General features: G+C 40.2%; 1 protein-coding gene across 1 annotated transcript in view; it reads left to right on the top strand.

Moving 5' to 3' along the window:
- The window catches only part of LOC124595869 (brefeldin A-inhibited guanine nucleotide-exchange protein 3), a 306,469-nt gene that overhangs the window by 92,204 nt on the left and 198,884 nt on the right, over nucleotides 1-15,381 (top strand). The window contains exon 9 of the mRNA XM_047134775.1: nucleotides 6,403-6,587. Within this exon, the coding sequence (XP_046990731.1) occupies nucleotides 6,403-6,587 (185 nt within the window). The remainder of the gene's footprint in view (nucleotides 1-6,402; nucleotides 6,588-15,381) is intronic.

The raw sequence follows: 15,381 nt of genomic DNA on the forward strand, positions 1-15,381 counted from the left end.
ACACACACACACACACACACACACTTATTTACAATGAACACATTACTGCACTGAGAAATTCATCAATGGAGTACAAGGAGTTGGCGTCCAATAAATCCTTTAGGCTTCTCTTAAACTGAATTTCATTGGTTGTTAAGCTTTTTATGGCTGCTGGCAAGTTATTGAAAATGTGTGTTCCTGAATAATGCACACCTTTTTGTACGAGACTAAGTGACTTTAAATCCTTGTGAAGATTATTCTTATTTGTAGTAATGATTCCATGAATTGAGCTGTTGGTTTGAAAAAGTGATATATTTTTAATGACAAATTTCATTAAGGAGTAAATGTATTGGGAAGCAGTAGTTAGTATCCCTAGTTCCCTAAATAGGCTTCTGCAGGATATTCTTGAGTTCATACCACATATGACCCTTACTGCATGTTCTTGTGCCCAGAAAACTTTAGCTTGGCTTGATGAATTACCCCAAAAAATAATCCCATATGACATTATGGAATGAAAGTAAGCATAGTATGCCAGCTTTTTCATTTTTATATCCCCTATGTGTGACACAATTCACATTGCAAAGAGAGATTTGTTAAGACGCTTCAGCAGTTCTGTGGTGTGCTTTTCCCAGTTGAATTTATTATCAAGCTGTAATCCCAACAATTTAACACTGTCCACTTCTTCTATCTGCTTGACATCATATATTACGCATATACTCATGAAACACCCCTTACAAGTTCTGAACTGCATGTAGTGTGTTTTTTCAAAGTTTAGTGACAAAGAATTAGCTAGGAACCAGTGATTAATGTCCACAAATATTTTATTAGCTGATCTTTCGAAGACGTCACTTGATTTGCTATTTATTGCAATGTTTGTATCATCGGCAAACAAAACGAAATTGGCATCTGGTAATGTTACTGATGAAAGGTTGTCAATATACACAAGAAAAAGTAAGGGCCATAAAATGGAGCCTTATGGGACCCCAAATGTAATTAGTTCCCAGTTGGATGATGCCTGATAGCTTAATACATGTCTCTTTCCTAATAACACCCTTTGTTTCCTGCCAGAGATATAAGATTTGAACCATTTTGCAGCATTTCCTGTTACACTATAATATTCTAATTTGCTTAAAAGGATATTGTGATTTACACAGTCAAATGCCTTTGACAGATCACAAAATATACCAATTGCCTGCAATTTTTTATCTAATGAATTAAGCACATTTTCACTGTAAGTGTAGATAGCCTTCTCAATATCAGACCCCTTAAAAATCCGAACTGTGACGTTGACAGTATGTTATTTCAGATAAGATGGTTAAAAAGCTGACTGTACATTACTTTTTCTAAAATTTTTGAGAATGCTGGCAAAAGTGAAATTGGACGGAAATTTGATGCTTTTTCCTTATCTCCCTTCTTAAACAGTGGCTTAACTTCAGCATATTTTAACCATTCAGGAAATATTCCACTGATAAACGACTGGTTACACAGATAGCTTAATATGTTACTTAACTCAGAATCACATTCTTTAATTAGCTTTGTTGATATTTCATCATACCCACTAGATGTTTTTGATTTTAAAGATTTTATGATGGACATTATTTCTGCTGTGGTAGTGAGGGTCAAATTCATGTTATGGAAGTTACTTGAAATGTCTGGTCTGAGGTATTCCATAGCAGCATCTACAGAACCTGACAGCTCCATGTTTTCAGTAACAGTTGTAAAATGTTTGTTAAAAAGTTCTGCAACACTATACACACCTGTCACCAATGTATCATTTAGTCTTAATGCTATTTGTCCCTCTTCATGTCTGGTTCTACTGGTCTCCTCCTTCACTATATCCCATATTGTCTTTATTTTGTTATCTGATATGACTATCTTTCCCTTGTAATATATTTGCTTTGATGTCTGTATTACAGTCTTTAGTATTTTGCAGTATTTCTTGTAATGTGCTATAGCATCAACATCGGCATTGTTTCAGATTGAGAGATACAGTTTTCTTTTTGTTTTACAAGATACCCCTATTCCTTGAGTAATCCATGGCTTCTTAGTAGACTTTTCTCTAACCTTGGTAAGTTTTTGGGGAAAACAGTGTTCGAATAAGGTAAGCACTTTATTAGCAAAAGTGATATATTTTTCATTCCTGCCATGACCACTGTAAACATCAGTCCAGTGAATGTCTCTGAGGAGTGTCCTAAAATAATCAATTTTTGGCTTATTGATTACCCTCTTGAGCTCAGATTTAACAGATTTTATATCCTGTTCAGTATTAACATTTAACAGAAGGAACTGTATGTCATGGTCTGAGAGGCCATTGACTATTGGTTTTGTAATATAATTTTGTTCATTGGACTTTTCTATAAAGATATTATCAATGGCTGTTTGTGAACAATTGGCTACCCTCGTGGGGAACTTTACAGTGGGAATTTAGTTGAATGATAGTGTTACTAACTCAGATAAGGTCTTATTGGGAGAGTCTTTAAGAAACTCTACATTGAAATCACCAGCAACCACTATTTGTTTGTTTTTGGTTGTTAAATGGGCCAGTACAGCTTCAAGGTGGTTTACGAACAGATTTAAGTTACCTGCAGGTGCTCGATATACACTTAATATTATGAAGGGTTTTTTGTGAAATTCTACTTCTGTTACACATGCTTCCATATACTCTTCTAGGCAAAATTTATGAATGTCTATGTTCTTAAATTTATGACAGTTCCTGATGGATGTGGCAACTCCTCCTTTCTCCATTTCTGCTCTACAAAAGTGAGATGCTAACCTAAACCCTGTAACACTTAAAAAGTTCTATACCAGTGGTCACATGATGGTCAGAGAGGCAGATTATGTCAGCTAGGTTTGAGGACTCTAATTCATCTATGCAGATAATTAATTCATTAATTTTATTTCTCAGTCCTCGAATATTTTGATGCAATAAAGATAGCGGACATTTCACATTGACTGAGCTAAAATTGGGTAGAGTTAAAATATCTGCTGACTGTTGAAAATTCTTAACCAATAGCTGTTTATGTTGATGTAATAAGCTAGAATTGTGTTTTTTGGTTTCTTTCTCAAACTGAAGGTTAATCTCAGTCCTAACCTCTCTTAAAATTTGGTTTCTTTCTGTCCTCGCTACCCTAAAAAAGGGTCTTTTCTGAACCCTATAACCACTGGTATTTTATCACTCATGACAGTGCCTCTCCCCTTTAACTTTCCTGCTATTTCCCCAGCCAGTTTACCCTTCCCTTTCCTGTTGAGGTATAATCCCACCTATTGAGAAAATCAACAGGAACCACACCAATGTGTGACCCTGCACCCGACATAAGCAACCATTTCAACTCCAAATTAACTCTCTTGACAGAAGAGTTCAAATGAGGTCAATCATGGCACCAAAGAACAGATATGAACTCAACACTAGTATGCTTTGATGCTGATGCACTCTTTGCCAGGTTACACACTATACTGTACCCAGGATCTCTGTCAATACTATTACCTGGCCCACCCACTATAACCACCATGTCTTCCTTAGTGAAATCTTTGCAAAGTTACCCTAAATCCTCTGTCACCCGCTCCAGACCAGCACTAGGTTTAAAAAAAATGGTGACCTGGTATTCTGATCCTAGTTCATCCTGCAGAAGTTGGCCAACACCTCTGCAGTGGGAACTACCTAACAAAACACTTTCTTTTTCTTTACTTATTTTACTACATTCTTACTTTTCAATTTGCTGCTGAAAGTTTGTTGTGCCCTATCTACACATGCAACTGCTTGAGGCTCACCAGCTTCTAACTGAAGCAACAGGTCAAATTTATTTTGCACATTCACCACGACACTGTCAGGCAAAGTTCTAGGCCTGTTCCTCCTGTTGCCTGTTGCCACTTCCCACCTCTCTTTACCCTTCTCCCTCTTTAACCTGTCAAGATCTCCCCTGGCCTTGTCTAGCTCAGCCTGAAGGGCAGCAATTTTCCTCTCCTGTTCTAGTATCGTCCTATCTCTACTACATATCCTACAAAACCACTGTGAGTCTCATTTACTTCCCCTATTCCCACACCACTACAGTCACCCACATGGAAAAAACTACAGCACCCATCACACCAAAGCCCCGACCTAACAATTCTATGGCAAGTCAAGCACTTTTCACTCATGATAAACGTAATAGTTTATTAAGAATTTGTCAGTTAAATTGCAGATAAACACGAAAATATGGTTCACAGATTGGGCCTGCACGCAACTGTGTGTAAACAAAAACAACAGTGCAAAGTTTCTGAAACAACAACTTAAACTTTACACTACTTTCCAGAAATGCTTGTTAAATAATGAAGAGGTACACTACAATTAAATTGCTGGAGAGAGCAAAGAACAACTAAACGAAATTCTATAGATTTGCTGCGGCAAAATGTAAACGGAAAATACGACTGTACAATCTTTTCACATTTTCTGCTATATTACGTTAATAAAAATGAAACCTTTAATGGTACACTTAAAAGGCACACTAATACACCTATTTACCACATAACCAGTAGTAAACTATATGTTTTATAATCTAAAATGACTTATCTTTACTAGAACACCAAAACTCGCGCAGTCGCCCTGCTGCGGTGTCTCCAGAGCACCTCACATTTTGAAATGTATTAGCCACATGGTTTGGAAGCAAACAGAACATGTCCACTTCAATTTAATGAAACCTTCTTGTGATCGTGGCTTGATTATGGATGTATGTTGTCTGCAGTATGGTCATTTTTAAATAGATTAGACGGAGTTCAACCTATCCACTGGAGCATATTTGACTTATCACATTCCCAACCTTTCTGCTGAGAATGGAGAGCTGCTTTCTCTATTGATGGCAACCTGTCATGATATCAAAGAGTTGTAATCTGACTACATTTCACTTACTTGTGTTACTGGTGCTTTCCACTTTCCTAACAACTGTTTAACAACTGTCACTAAACAATGAGGCATTTTGACATTCTTTAGAAATGTATGTGACAAAAATCAATGCCTTACACCAAGATTGGAGTAAAAATCCACTTTGGTTTCTGAAGAAGCCCATAAATTTTTTAGACTTGAGTATATTCTAATAGAATGCATAGCAAATGTAGCTGTATGTATTTTTTAACAGCAATGCTTTAAATGAGGATCACAATTCCATTTTAGTGTATACTGATTGTTTAAAGCAAGAGGACACCCTTGGTTGCTCTCTAGTCTTTCCTACATATGTGCTGTTGTTGAACTTCTAAAGGATTTTTCAGTGTTTACTACTGACCTATACCTAGCCTGAAAACAACAGAGCATATGAAGAATCATTGAGGATGATATTTCTTATGTATCTGTGTTCCCTTAGTGACCTACTGTCACTATAAAAGATTTACACAGCACATAAACTGATCCAAAATATACAGGGACCCACTTCTTCTTCGAGAGAAAATATGTCATTTTACTGAGTATTGGAGCACTAAGGAATTCATGGAAACAAAGAAGCAAATATGATAGTCAAGAAGGCCTGCAGGAAACACATTTGCCATTACCCTGTCAGTGTCATCTTTCCATTGAGTCAAAGAGCCATGCAACTGTGAGGTGGTGAGCAGTTGGCAAAGAGGCATAAAAAACTGCAGTCAGGGAAAGCAGCTGTTCAGCTGTAGTGTACACCATACCAGTCCCTTCTGCAGGACCTAGTCCCTCTGGTGTGTCTCCATATAGGGCCAACTATGTAGTCAAATGGATTCTTGTAACATAAAACTCTCCAACATATGGTACTTATGGTTTACATGACACAGTATGCTACATTGAAGAGAGTGCATTTTATAGTCTGATGCATGGGAAGCTGTAAATGAGGTATGCATTTTGGGGTTTAGTAGTCAGCATTACTATTAAAATTTCGTATGCCATCAGGACTCCAGCCTAAGTCATTAGAGGGAGAGTTTTAGTATGTCACAGATTGGATGGCTCATACTTTCAGTGATCAGCCAGCCACATTTTCCTGATTAAGTTTTTAGTACTTCCTAACATGTAAAGTGGCCCACTTCAACCAGTGGCAGTTGAATGGGCTACTGGCATGCCTAAAAACTGATTATGTACATGCACCACATGACACGGTTACTGCAAGTGAACTGATGGTTTGTTGTAGTGCATTGGCGTTGGCAGACAGTTTGCGGGTGACGCTGTGAGCTCTGATTCGAGGAGTCAGGTTCCAAATAGAAAGTGCTCTTGTGTTGCTCAGCAACTGTGTTCTCCTTATTACAAAAATCAACTAGGAATGAGTGCCATTGATAAAAAAAATGAACACTGTCAGCACTTGTAGAATTTGCATCTGCATGTACTGTTCCTGTTCTTTTTTCTGGGAGGGTGGGGGATGCAGGGTCTTAACATTGATATGCTGGGTGAACAACAAAGTAATATATAATTTTTTCGTTATGTTCGTTGCTTTTGTTTTGCAGGGTGATGGACTCAATTGAAGAATGCAGTAGATGCAGTGACTCGGCAGTATCAAATGTCAGTGTTTCGTGTGTTGTTGCTCTGCTTGGATCATTGGAGGAATTATGCACTGGAAAGGGGATTACTCATACTTACATGGATCGTATAAACACACTCTACACGGAACTACATCAGTGTGATTACAAAGGTATGTCTGAACCCTTTCACCAAATACGAAGCTCACTCTAACATTCATGCCACATTGAAGAGGAACTGCCTTAACAGATATGACTCAATAATGGTCTAACAACTTTTGGCATTGTACCTGAGAACGACATAAAAACCTAAAATCTAGAGAGTACAGAAGATAAATGTAGTTATACACAGTCAAATAGCGGGTTACTCTTTTAAAAACAATTACTGTTGTTGTATTCTTTCAGTGTGCCCTCAAAACAGCTAATATTGTAAGTGAAAAGGTTAAATGAAGAGTGGGAGAACAACTAGAAAAGAATAACATTTTAAAAGGTGTGAGAAGTTGGATACAAAATAAATCCAACTTTTGAGGTTTTTACTAGTTCTGAATACTAGCAATTGTTCTTCTGCTCATGTGCGATCTATTTTGCTCTAACCCAGAAATTATAAAAGTTGGGGATGGTCACTGTCAATTTTGGACGTTTTTCAAGGTGTTTATTTTGATGGCAATTGGGAAACTTTGCATGGATTAAAATGTCAACCCAGAAAAAACTGTTGTGTGTATCTTAACTGTAATAGAGCAGTAAAACTTCATTAATGTGCAGAATACCACTGTAAATTACCTAAAAGTGGAAGATTTCTGTAGTAGAGATGTTTCAAAATCCGGCAGTGAAGCCCAAGGAATTATTGGTTGAGACTTTGTGTCTGCACCAACCAAAATTCTTCGTAGTTTATTTGCTTACCATCACAGCCAGGATAACACTTCACTAGTTGGTGAAATGGTTTCAGGAAGTTTCATGAACCGTGATCCAGGTAACGTGTAAGTTCTTTCTTTTATTTCAATTTATAATCACAAAAATTTGCTCTCAGGCTATAGATTTCAGTCTGTGGTGGGCATCTTCAGATATATTTAAAACATATCCTGTCATTCTGACTTTACTGTATGTATTTTTTAAAAAAAACTTTACTTGTTTGGTTCTGTAGAAGCAAATCTCCAAGGTCATGGAATGTGTCAGTACATGAAATTACAACATGAAAGTAATAACAGATAAAATAAAATGTTTATGAACCCAAAAAAGACAGGTCATAAGTTTATGTAAACACTGTTAATAATATAACATGGGAATCAACTTAATTTTTCAAGGCACTCCTCAACAGAATAGGAGTGACCCATGAGGAAACTCTTCAGCTTCTATTTGAAAGTGCATGGATTACTGCTACGATTTTTGAATTCTTGTGGTAGCTTCAAATGGATGCAGCAGTATACTGCACACCTTTCTGCAAAAGTGTCAAGGAAGTGCGATCCAAATGCAGATTGGATTTCTGCCTAGTATTAACTGAGAGAAAGCTGCTAATTCTTGGAAATAAGCTGATACTGTTAATGTTAACAAGAAACAACAGTAAAGAATATACATATTGAGAGGCCAGTGTCAGAATACTCAGACTAGTGAACAGGGGTCGACAAGAGGTTCGCGAACTTACAGCACTTATTGTCCCAACTGCCCATTTCTGAGCCAAAAATATCCTTTGAGAATGGGAAGAGTTATCACAAAATATAATAGCATATGACTTAAGCAAATGAAAATAAGCAAAATAGACTACTTTTCATGTCATTCTATCACTTAGTTCAGATACGGTTCGAACAGTAAAAATGGTAGCGTTAACTCTTTGATCAAGATCCTAAATGTGAGCTTTCCATGACAATTTACTATCTATCTGAACACCTAGAAATTTGAACTGTTCAGTTTCACTAATCATATGCCCAGTCTGTGAAATTAAAATGTCGGGGTTTTGTTGAATTGTGTGTTAGAACTGTAAAAACTGAGTCTTACTGTCATTTAGCATTAATTTATTTTCTACAAGCGATGAACTTATGTCATGAACTGCACTATTTGAAACAGAGCCGGTGTTGCACACAACATCAGAGGGGATATCATTTATATAAATAAGGAAAAGGAGTGGTCCCAACACTGATCCAAGGGGCACTCCTCATTTGACTGTGCCCCACACAGACCCATCACAGCCATTCTTAACGCTGTGAATAATAACCTTTGCTGTCTGTTGTTAAAGTAAGATGTGAACCAGTTGGGAGCTACTCCCTGCATTCTGTAATGGTCCAACTTTTGGAGCAATATTTTGTGATCAACACAATCAAATGCCTCAGTTAAATCAAAAAAGATGCCTAATGTTCGAAACCTTTTGTTTAATCCATCCAGTACCTCACAGAGAAAAGAGAATATAGTGTTTTCAGCTATTAAACCACTTCTGTTGCTGAACTGTACATTTGATAGGAAATTATATGAAATAAAATGATCAGTTATCCGTAAATATACAGCCTTTTCAACAACTTTAGGAAACACTGATAGAAATAGATCTAAAATTATCTACATTATCCCTTTTTTCCCTCTTTATAAAGCAGCTTTACTACTGAGTGCTTAAATTGTTCATAAAACTGACCATTCTTAAAGGAAAAATTACAAATATGGCTAAGTACAGGGCTAACATATGCAGCACAGCACTGTAATGTTCTGCTAGGAACCCCAGAGTCCTTAATTTTCAGTGATTTACTTATTGACGCAATCTCTCCCTTGTCAGTACCACAGAGGAGTATTTCAGACATCAATCTTGGAAAGGCACGATACCCTTAATTCACCAGCAGTGCTCAGAAAATGATTGTTAAATACTATGCGTATATCTGACTTGTCTGTACAGAAATATTTTTAGTATGAACTGACTTTATATTGTCGAATTTGTGCTGCTGACCGGACACTTCCTTCACAACTGGCCATATGGTTTTAATTTTATCTTGTGAATTAGCTATTCTGTTTGCATACCACATACTCTTTGCCTTCCTAATAATGTTTTTGAGCACTTTACAGCACTATTGGTAATGGGCTACTGTAGCTTGATGTGACTACTTTTAACATTTTGATATAATTTTCACTTCATTTGACATGATATCCTCAACCCTCTAGTCAGTCACGCAGGCTGTCTTTTACTGCTAGTACTCTGTTTAGAACATTCTAATGGAAAGCAGTTTTAAAAGAGCATGAGAAATGTGTTAACGAAATCAATATAGAAATGTGTTAATGAAAGCAATATATTTGTCATCTATATTTTCGGCACTGTAAACATCCTGCCACTCTTGTTCCTTAACGAGGTTCAAAAAACTCACTATTGCCGTTGGATTAGCTTTTCTACATAGTTTGTAAATATATATAACATTTGTTTGAGTATAAAAGCCTTTTAGTGCTAAAATTTGTGTGTCATGGTGTGAAAGGCCAGTCACGCTTTTACTAACAGAATGCCCCTCTAGTAATGAAGAATGAATAAAAATATTATCTATGGCTGTGCTACTGTTCCCCTGCACCCTAGTTGGAAAAAACACAGCCTGCATCAGATCATGTGAGTTGTAAAAGAGTTCGTGCCAGGAAGGGGGGGATATAATTTTTACATCCACTTCTAGCACCAATTTTAAAAGAGTAAATTGTTTGGAGATGGGAAGAGAAACTTCTGACACCAGTTGTTAATGATGGCAGGGAAGGGGGAAGAAGGTTGTTAAATATACCTCGTGGCGACAGTGTGCAGGAGATCAAGCGGTCAGGATGTGATAGTGGGCATCCAGGGCTCCCGTTAAATGATGAAACAGGGAATTAAGTACAATGAAGGGGCACCTAGGGTCGGAATTTAGCAGGTTTAGGTCAGTCTAGGAGGTCGAACGATTAAATGAAATGGGCAACGGAAGGGGAAGCGGTTCATGTTGACTTACATTGGTGGCCAGTCGTGAAAAGCAGAGCCAGAGGCTCTGCCTTCCAAGAAGACGTCTGTTCTGCTCTAGGTCTGGATTACAAGAGAGCGAAGCAATTGTGTTCCGCTCTGCAGGACACAAACATGATTGGTATCCCGTGCACGCTATTGGCTGAAACCAATGGTGTGAATTCGCTAGTAGTTGCAGCAGATGGCTCAGGGTGTTTCCTGTCAGCAGCTTTAACTGGACAGAACTGCCTCTGTTTTGAAAGACAAGCAACTTGTGTCATGTAGACATGGTGTGAATTACTCTGGGAGAAAACGTGTAAAGATTCCACTGGGCCTTTGAAATAATTTTTTTTTAAACTAATACCCTAAAATATTCCTTGACTGGCTGCCATCCTGTACAGAGTTTAGGAGATCTTTCAACATCCTTTTTCTTGCACAATCACATACAAAACTAATATTGAAGTCACCACATATATGACTATTTTTTGGCACTTCCTGCAAAGTGAACTAAGAACCCTCTCCAGCTTGAGCAGAAATGCTCTTAAGTCGTACCGAGCGAGGTGGCGCAGTGGTTAGCACACTGGACTCGCATTCGGGAGGACGGCGGTTCAATCCCGTCTCCGGCCATCCTGATTTAGGTTTTCCGTGATTTCCCTAAATCGTTTCAGGCAAATGCCGGGATGGTTCCTTTGAAAGGGCACGGCCGATTTCCTTCCCAATCCTTCTCTAACCCGAGCTTGCGCTCCGTCTCTACTGACCTCCTTGTCGACGGGACGTTAAACACTAACCACCACCACCATCTTAAGTCGTGGGGTCTTATAATAAACAATAATTGTGAAACAAATACTAACAAAGAGATAGAGGGGCTGGCCAGTACTTACCTCAGCTCAGTACAGCCGATAGATACACATAAAACAGAACTGAAAATTTACATTCCTAGCTTTCGGAACTTTGTTCCTTCATCAGGGAGGAGAGAGGGGAAAAAAGGGAAGAAGGGAAAGTGGATTCAGTTACTCACAACCCAGGTTATGAAGCAACAGGGAAAGGTAAACAGGGAGGGTAGCAAGGATGGAGGCATGGTTGTCAGAGGGAAGCCAAAGATATTCTACTGTAGGTTCTGTGCCAGCTTCAAACCAAAGAGGATGCATACAGAAGTAAAGAGGTATATAGTATAAAGATAAACACAACTATGTAGGATGAAAAGATGCGTGAATGGCTAAAGAGGAAAGGGAAAGAGGAGAAGACTGAAGAGTGAATGGGAGTGAGGTTGTTTAACGTACGTTCAGTCCAGGGGGATGGCGGGATGAAAGGATGTGTTGGGGTGCAAGTTTCCATCTTTGCAGTTCAGAGGGACTGGTGTTGGGTGGGAGAAGCCAAATGGCACATACGGTGTAGCAGGTTCCTAGGTCCCTAGAATTATGCTGGAGGCCATGCTCCACTACTGGGTATTGCGCATCTCCTATGCGGACAGTTCGTCTGTGTCCGTTCATGCGCTCAGCCAGTTTAGTTGTTGTCATGCCGATGTAAAAGGCTGTGCAGTGTAGGCATGTCAGTTGATAAATGACATGTGTAGTTTCACACGTAGCCCTGCCTTGAATTGTGTATGTTTTACCAGTAGCGGGGCTGGAGTAGGTGGTTGTGGGGGGTGCATGGGGCAGGTTTTGCAGTGGGGTCGGTTACAGGGGTAGGAACCGCTGGGTAGAGAAGGTAGTCTGGGAATATTGTAGGGTTTAACAAGGATGTTACGGAGGTTAGGGGGGCGACGAAAGGCAACTCTGGGTGGTGTGGGGAGAATTTTGTCAAGGGATGATCTCATTTCAGGGGTTGACTTGAGAAAGTCATATCCCTGGCGGAGTAATTTGTTGATGTTTTCGAGGGCAGGATAATATTGGGTGACAAGGGGGATGCTTCTGTGTGGTCTGGGGGTAGGAACATTGTTGTTGGACGGGGAAGAATGTATTGCTCGGGAAATCTGTTTGTGGACAAGGTATGCAGGATAGTTGCGGGAGAGGAAAGCACTGGTCAGGTTATTGGTGTAACTGTTGAGGGATTCGTCACTGGAGCAGATACGTTTGCCACGAATACCTAGGCTGTAGGGAAGGGAGCGTTTGATGTGGAAAGGATGGCAGCTATCAAAGTGAAGGTACTGTTGTTTGCTTGTGGGTTTGATATGGACAGAGGTGTGGATGTGTTTATCTTTATACTATATACCTCTTTACTTCTGTATGCATCCTCTTTGGTTTGAAGCTGGCACAGTACCTACAGTAGAATATCTTTGGCTTCCCTCTGACAACCATGCCTCCATCCTTGCTACCCTCCCTGTTTACCTTTTCCTGTTGCTTCATAACCTGGGTTGTGAGTAACTGAATCCACTTTCCCTTCTTCCCTTTTTTCCCCTCTCTCCTCCCTGATGAAGGAACAAAGTTCCGAAAGCTAGGAATGTAATTTTTCAGTTCTGTTTTATGTGTATCTATCGGCTGTACTGAGCTGAGGTAAGTACTGGCCAGCCCCTCTATCTCTTTGTTAGTATTTGTTTCACATCTTATATGAGATTTTCCATTAATCATTTAGATCACCTATATGGTCCACATCCTTCATTGTTTTGTCCCTTTTGTTAGCTATCACTTACGTCTGTCATCTTAACACTTTCTCTTCTTCAGTGTTTTATATATACATAAATAAATATTTTCGTCACCAACTGTTCTAGTTTAATCTTCCTCCTATTATCTTGTTCCGTTTATAGTCCTCTTCTCTTTTTTATTTATTGATTTATTTATTCAACATTCCATAGTTTTAACGTTCGTTATTCGCTGTTTCCCAGCCAACAATCACTGCCAACAATCTCTTCCACACCTACCAGTATCATCCATTTCCGTCGATTTCTTGTTGCTGGCAATAATTTTGTGCCATTGGCTATCCTTCTCTGCCACAAGAAAATTTCTGCGCCACCCGCGATCTTTTTTGCGGCCCGCGCGATCTTTTTTGCGGCCCGCGCGATCTTTTTTGCGGCACGCGCGATCGCTTTTGCGGCACGCGTGATCTTTTTTCGCCACTCGCTATCTCTGTTTTTGAGCAACGTGTGTTCTTTTCCCCTGATCTGGACATACTTGCTTGGTCTGGTCAACTTTTTCCGTATTTTTCTTATTTAGTGGTCTTCCTTTGGTATTGAACATTACGAACACAGTTTCTTTCCTTCTCGTCCTTCCCTCCGTGTTTTACTCCTTCTTATGATTACTATTTCAACTTTAGTTGTTTAATTTCCCTACCCACCAATTACCCACTATGTACCCTAATCCTATACCACATTATTTACATTCATTCCGGAAACATGCATTCACCGTAGCCAAACTGCAATCCCACATACTTTTCCTCCAGTCCTGCTTAACCTTTGGAATTACCCCTAAAGGGCTTACCTTAAAAGTTCCCATCTCTGGGTGCAATTCCTCCTTCCACCAGTCTCTCCTGGACTTCCAGAACCTTCAATCCTTAGCCCTTACCCAACTTGTCCTGAATCTCTACACTACTTCATGTAACCACCACTCCCAACAGCTCCTATCTCTCTTCAAAGTCCTCCACCTCTCAAACCCTTGCTTGGAGAACACACTGAGGAACATCATCCTAGAAGCCAGCTGCAAACTTGAGTTCCATGCCACACACCACCTGAAAAAACTATCCACAGTGCTAGTGCAACACCTAAGAAGTGGGGTCCCTCTCCCTATCCCTCACAAACACCAACCACAACAGAACCTTCAACAAACCCCCCTCATAGCCAACAAACCTAGCCTAGCCACCCTACTCAATCTCCCCATCCCAGCACACACCCCACACAGACCAAATCTCAACTATAACCACAGTCAAATGCCACATATCACCAGTCCCAATTCAGTCCTAAACCTCTCATCCAGATCCCTCTCTCCTCCAGAGACATCTGTTCTATCAAAAGGCTTAACCTTTAGCCCCACACCTAAATTCAACCACACTGCCCTGGTTAAAGATCTCCTCTCATTCACCCGGAACCTCAACTGGAAATATCACGTCACTACCCAAACACAGCCCCCAAATACTAGGCCCAGTGTTGAACCCTGTCTAGAACAGTTCCGACTGCCTTCTCAAAGGGATCCTCCTCCCCTCCCCCAAAACCATCCCTTGCAGACATTTCAGGAATTCCTCACATCCAGTGTTGCCTCCCAGTCCTTCTTGAAGAACATCCCGACAACCCCCAACATCACCCCAGCTGAATCCCGTGCCATTAAGGAGCTGAAAATATCCCGGCGGATAAAGGCTCCACAACTGTCGTACTTGACTGTGTGGAGTATGTGGCAGAAGGACTGCGTCAACTCTCTGACACCTCAACCTACAAAGCTGTTACCCAGGATCCCATTCCCTCCATCCAGACTGAGCTGCAAAAAATCCTAAAAATCCAAGGTCCCTCACAAGGCCTCACAACGGCTTCCATAGACTTACTCACTTCACCTGAGCCACGTACCCCTACCTTCCACCTATTACCCAAAATCCACAAAGAGAACCATCCTGGCCGTTCCATTGTAGCAGGCTTCAAATCCCCAACCGAACGTATCTCAGCTCTGGTAGAGCAGCACCTACAACCTATCACCAGCAGACTCCCATCCTACATCAAAGACACAAACCACTTCCTAGAACACCTCAAATCCGTTCCCACTCCTCTCCCAGCTGAAACCTTTCTTGTCACCATAGATGCTACATCCCTTTACACAAACATCCCACATACCCATGGTCTCTCTGCCCTTGAGCACTACCTCTCCCAACGCCCACCCGAAGATCTTCCAAAAACCTCGTTCCTCATCACACTTACCAACTTCATCCTCACCCACAATTACTTCACTTTTGAAGGCCAGACCTACAAACAAATCAGGGGAACGGCCATGGGAACCAGGATGGCCCCCTCCTATGCCAACCTCTTCATGGGCCGCATGGAGGAGGCTTTCCTGAAGACCCAACAGCTGCTTCCCCTGGCCTGGTATAGGTTTATAGATGACATCTTTGTGGTCTGGACTCATGGTGAAGAAACACTCCTT

This window comes from Schistocerca americana, chromosome 2 (genome assembly GCF_021461395.2).
Source record: "Schistocerca americana isolate TAMUIC-IGC-003095 chromosome 2, iqSchAmer2.1, whole genome shotgun sequence".
Lineage (NCBI taxonomy): Eukaryota > Metazoa > Arthropoda > Insecta > Orthoptera > Acrididae > Schistocerca > Schistocerca americana.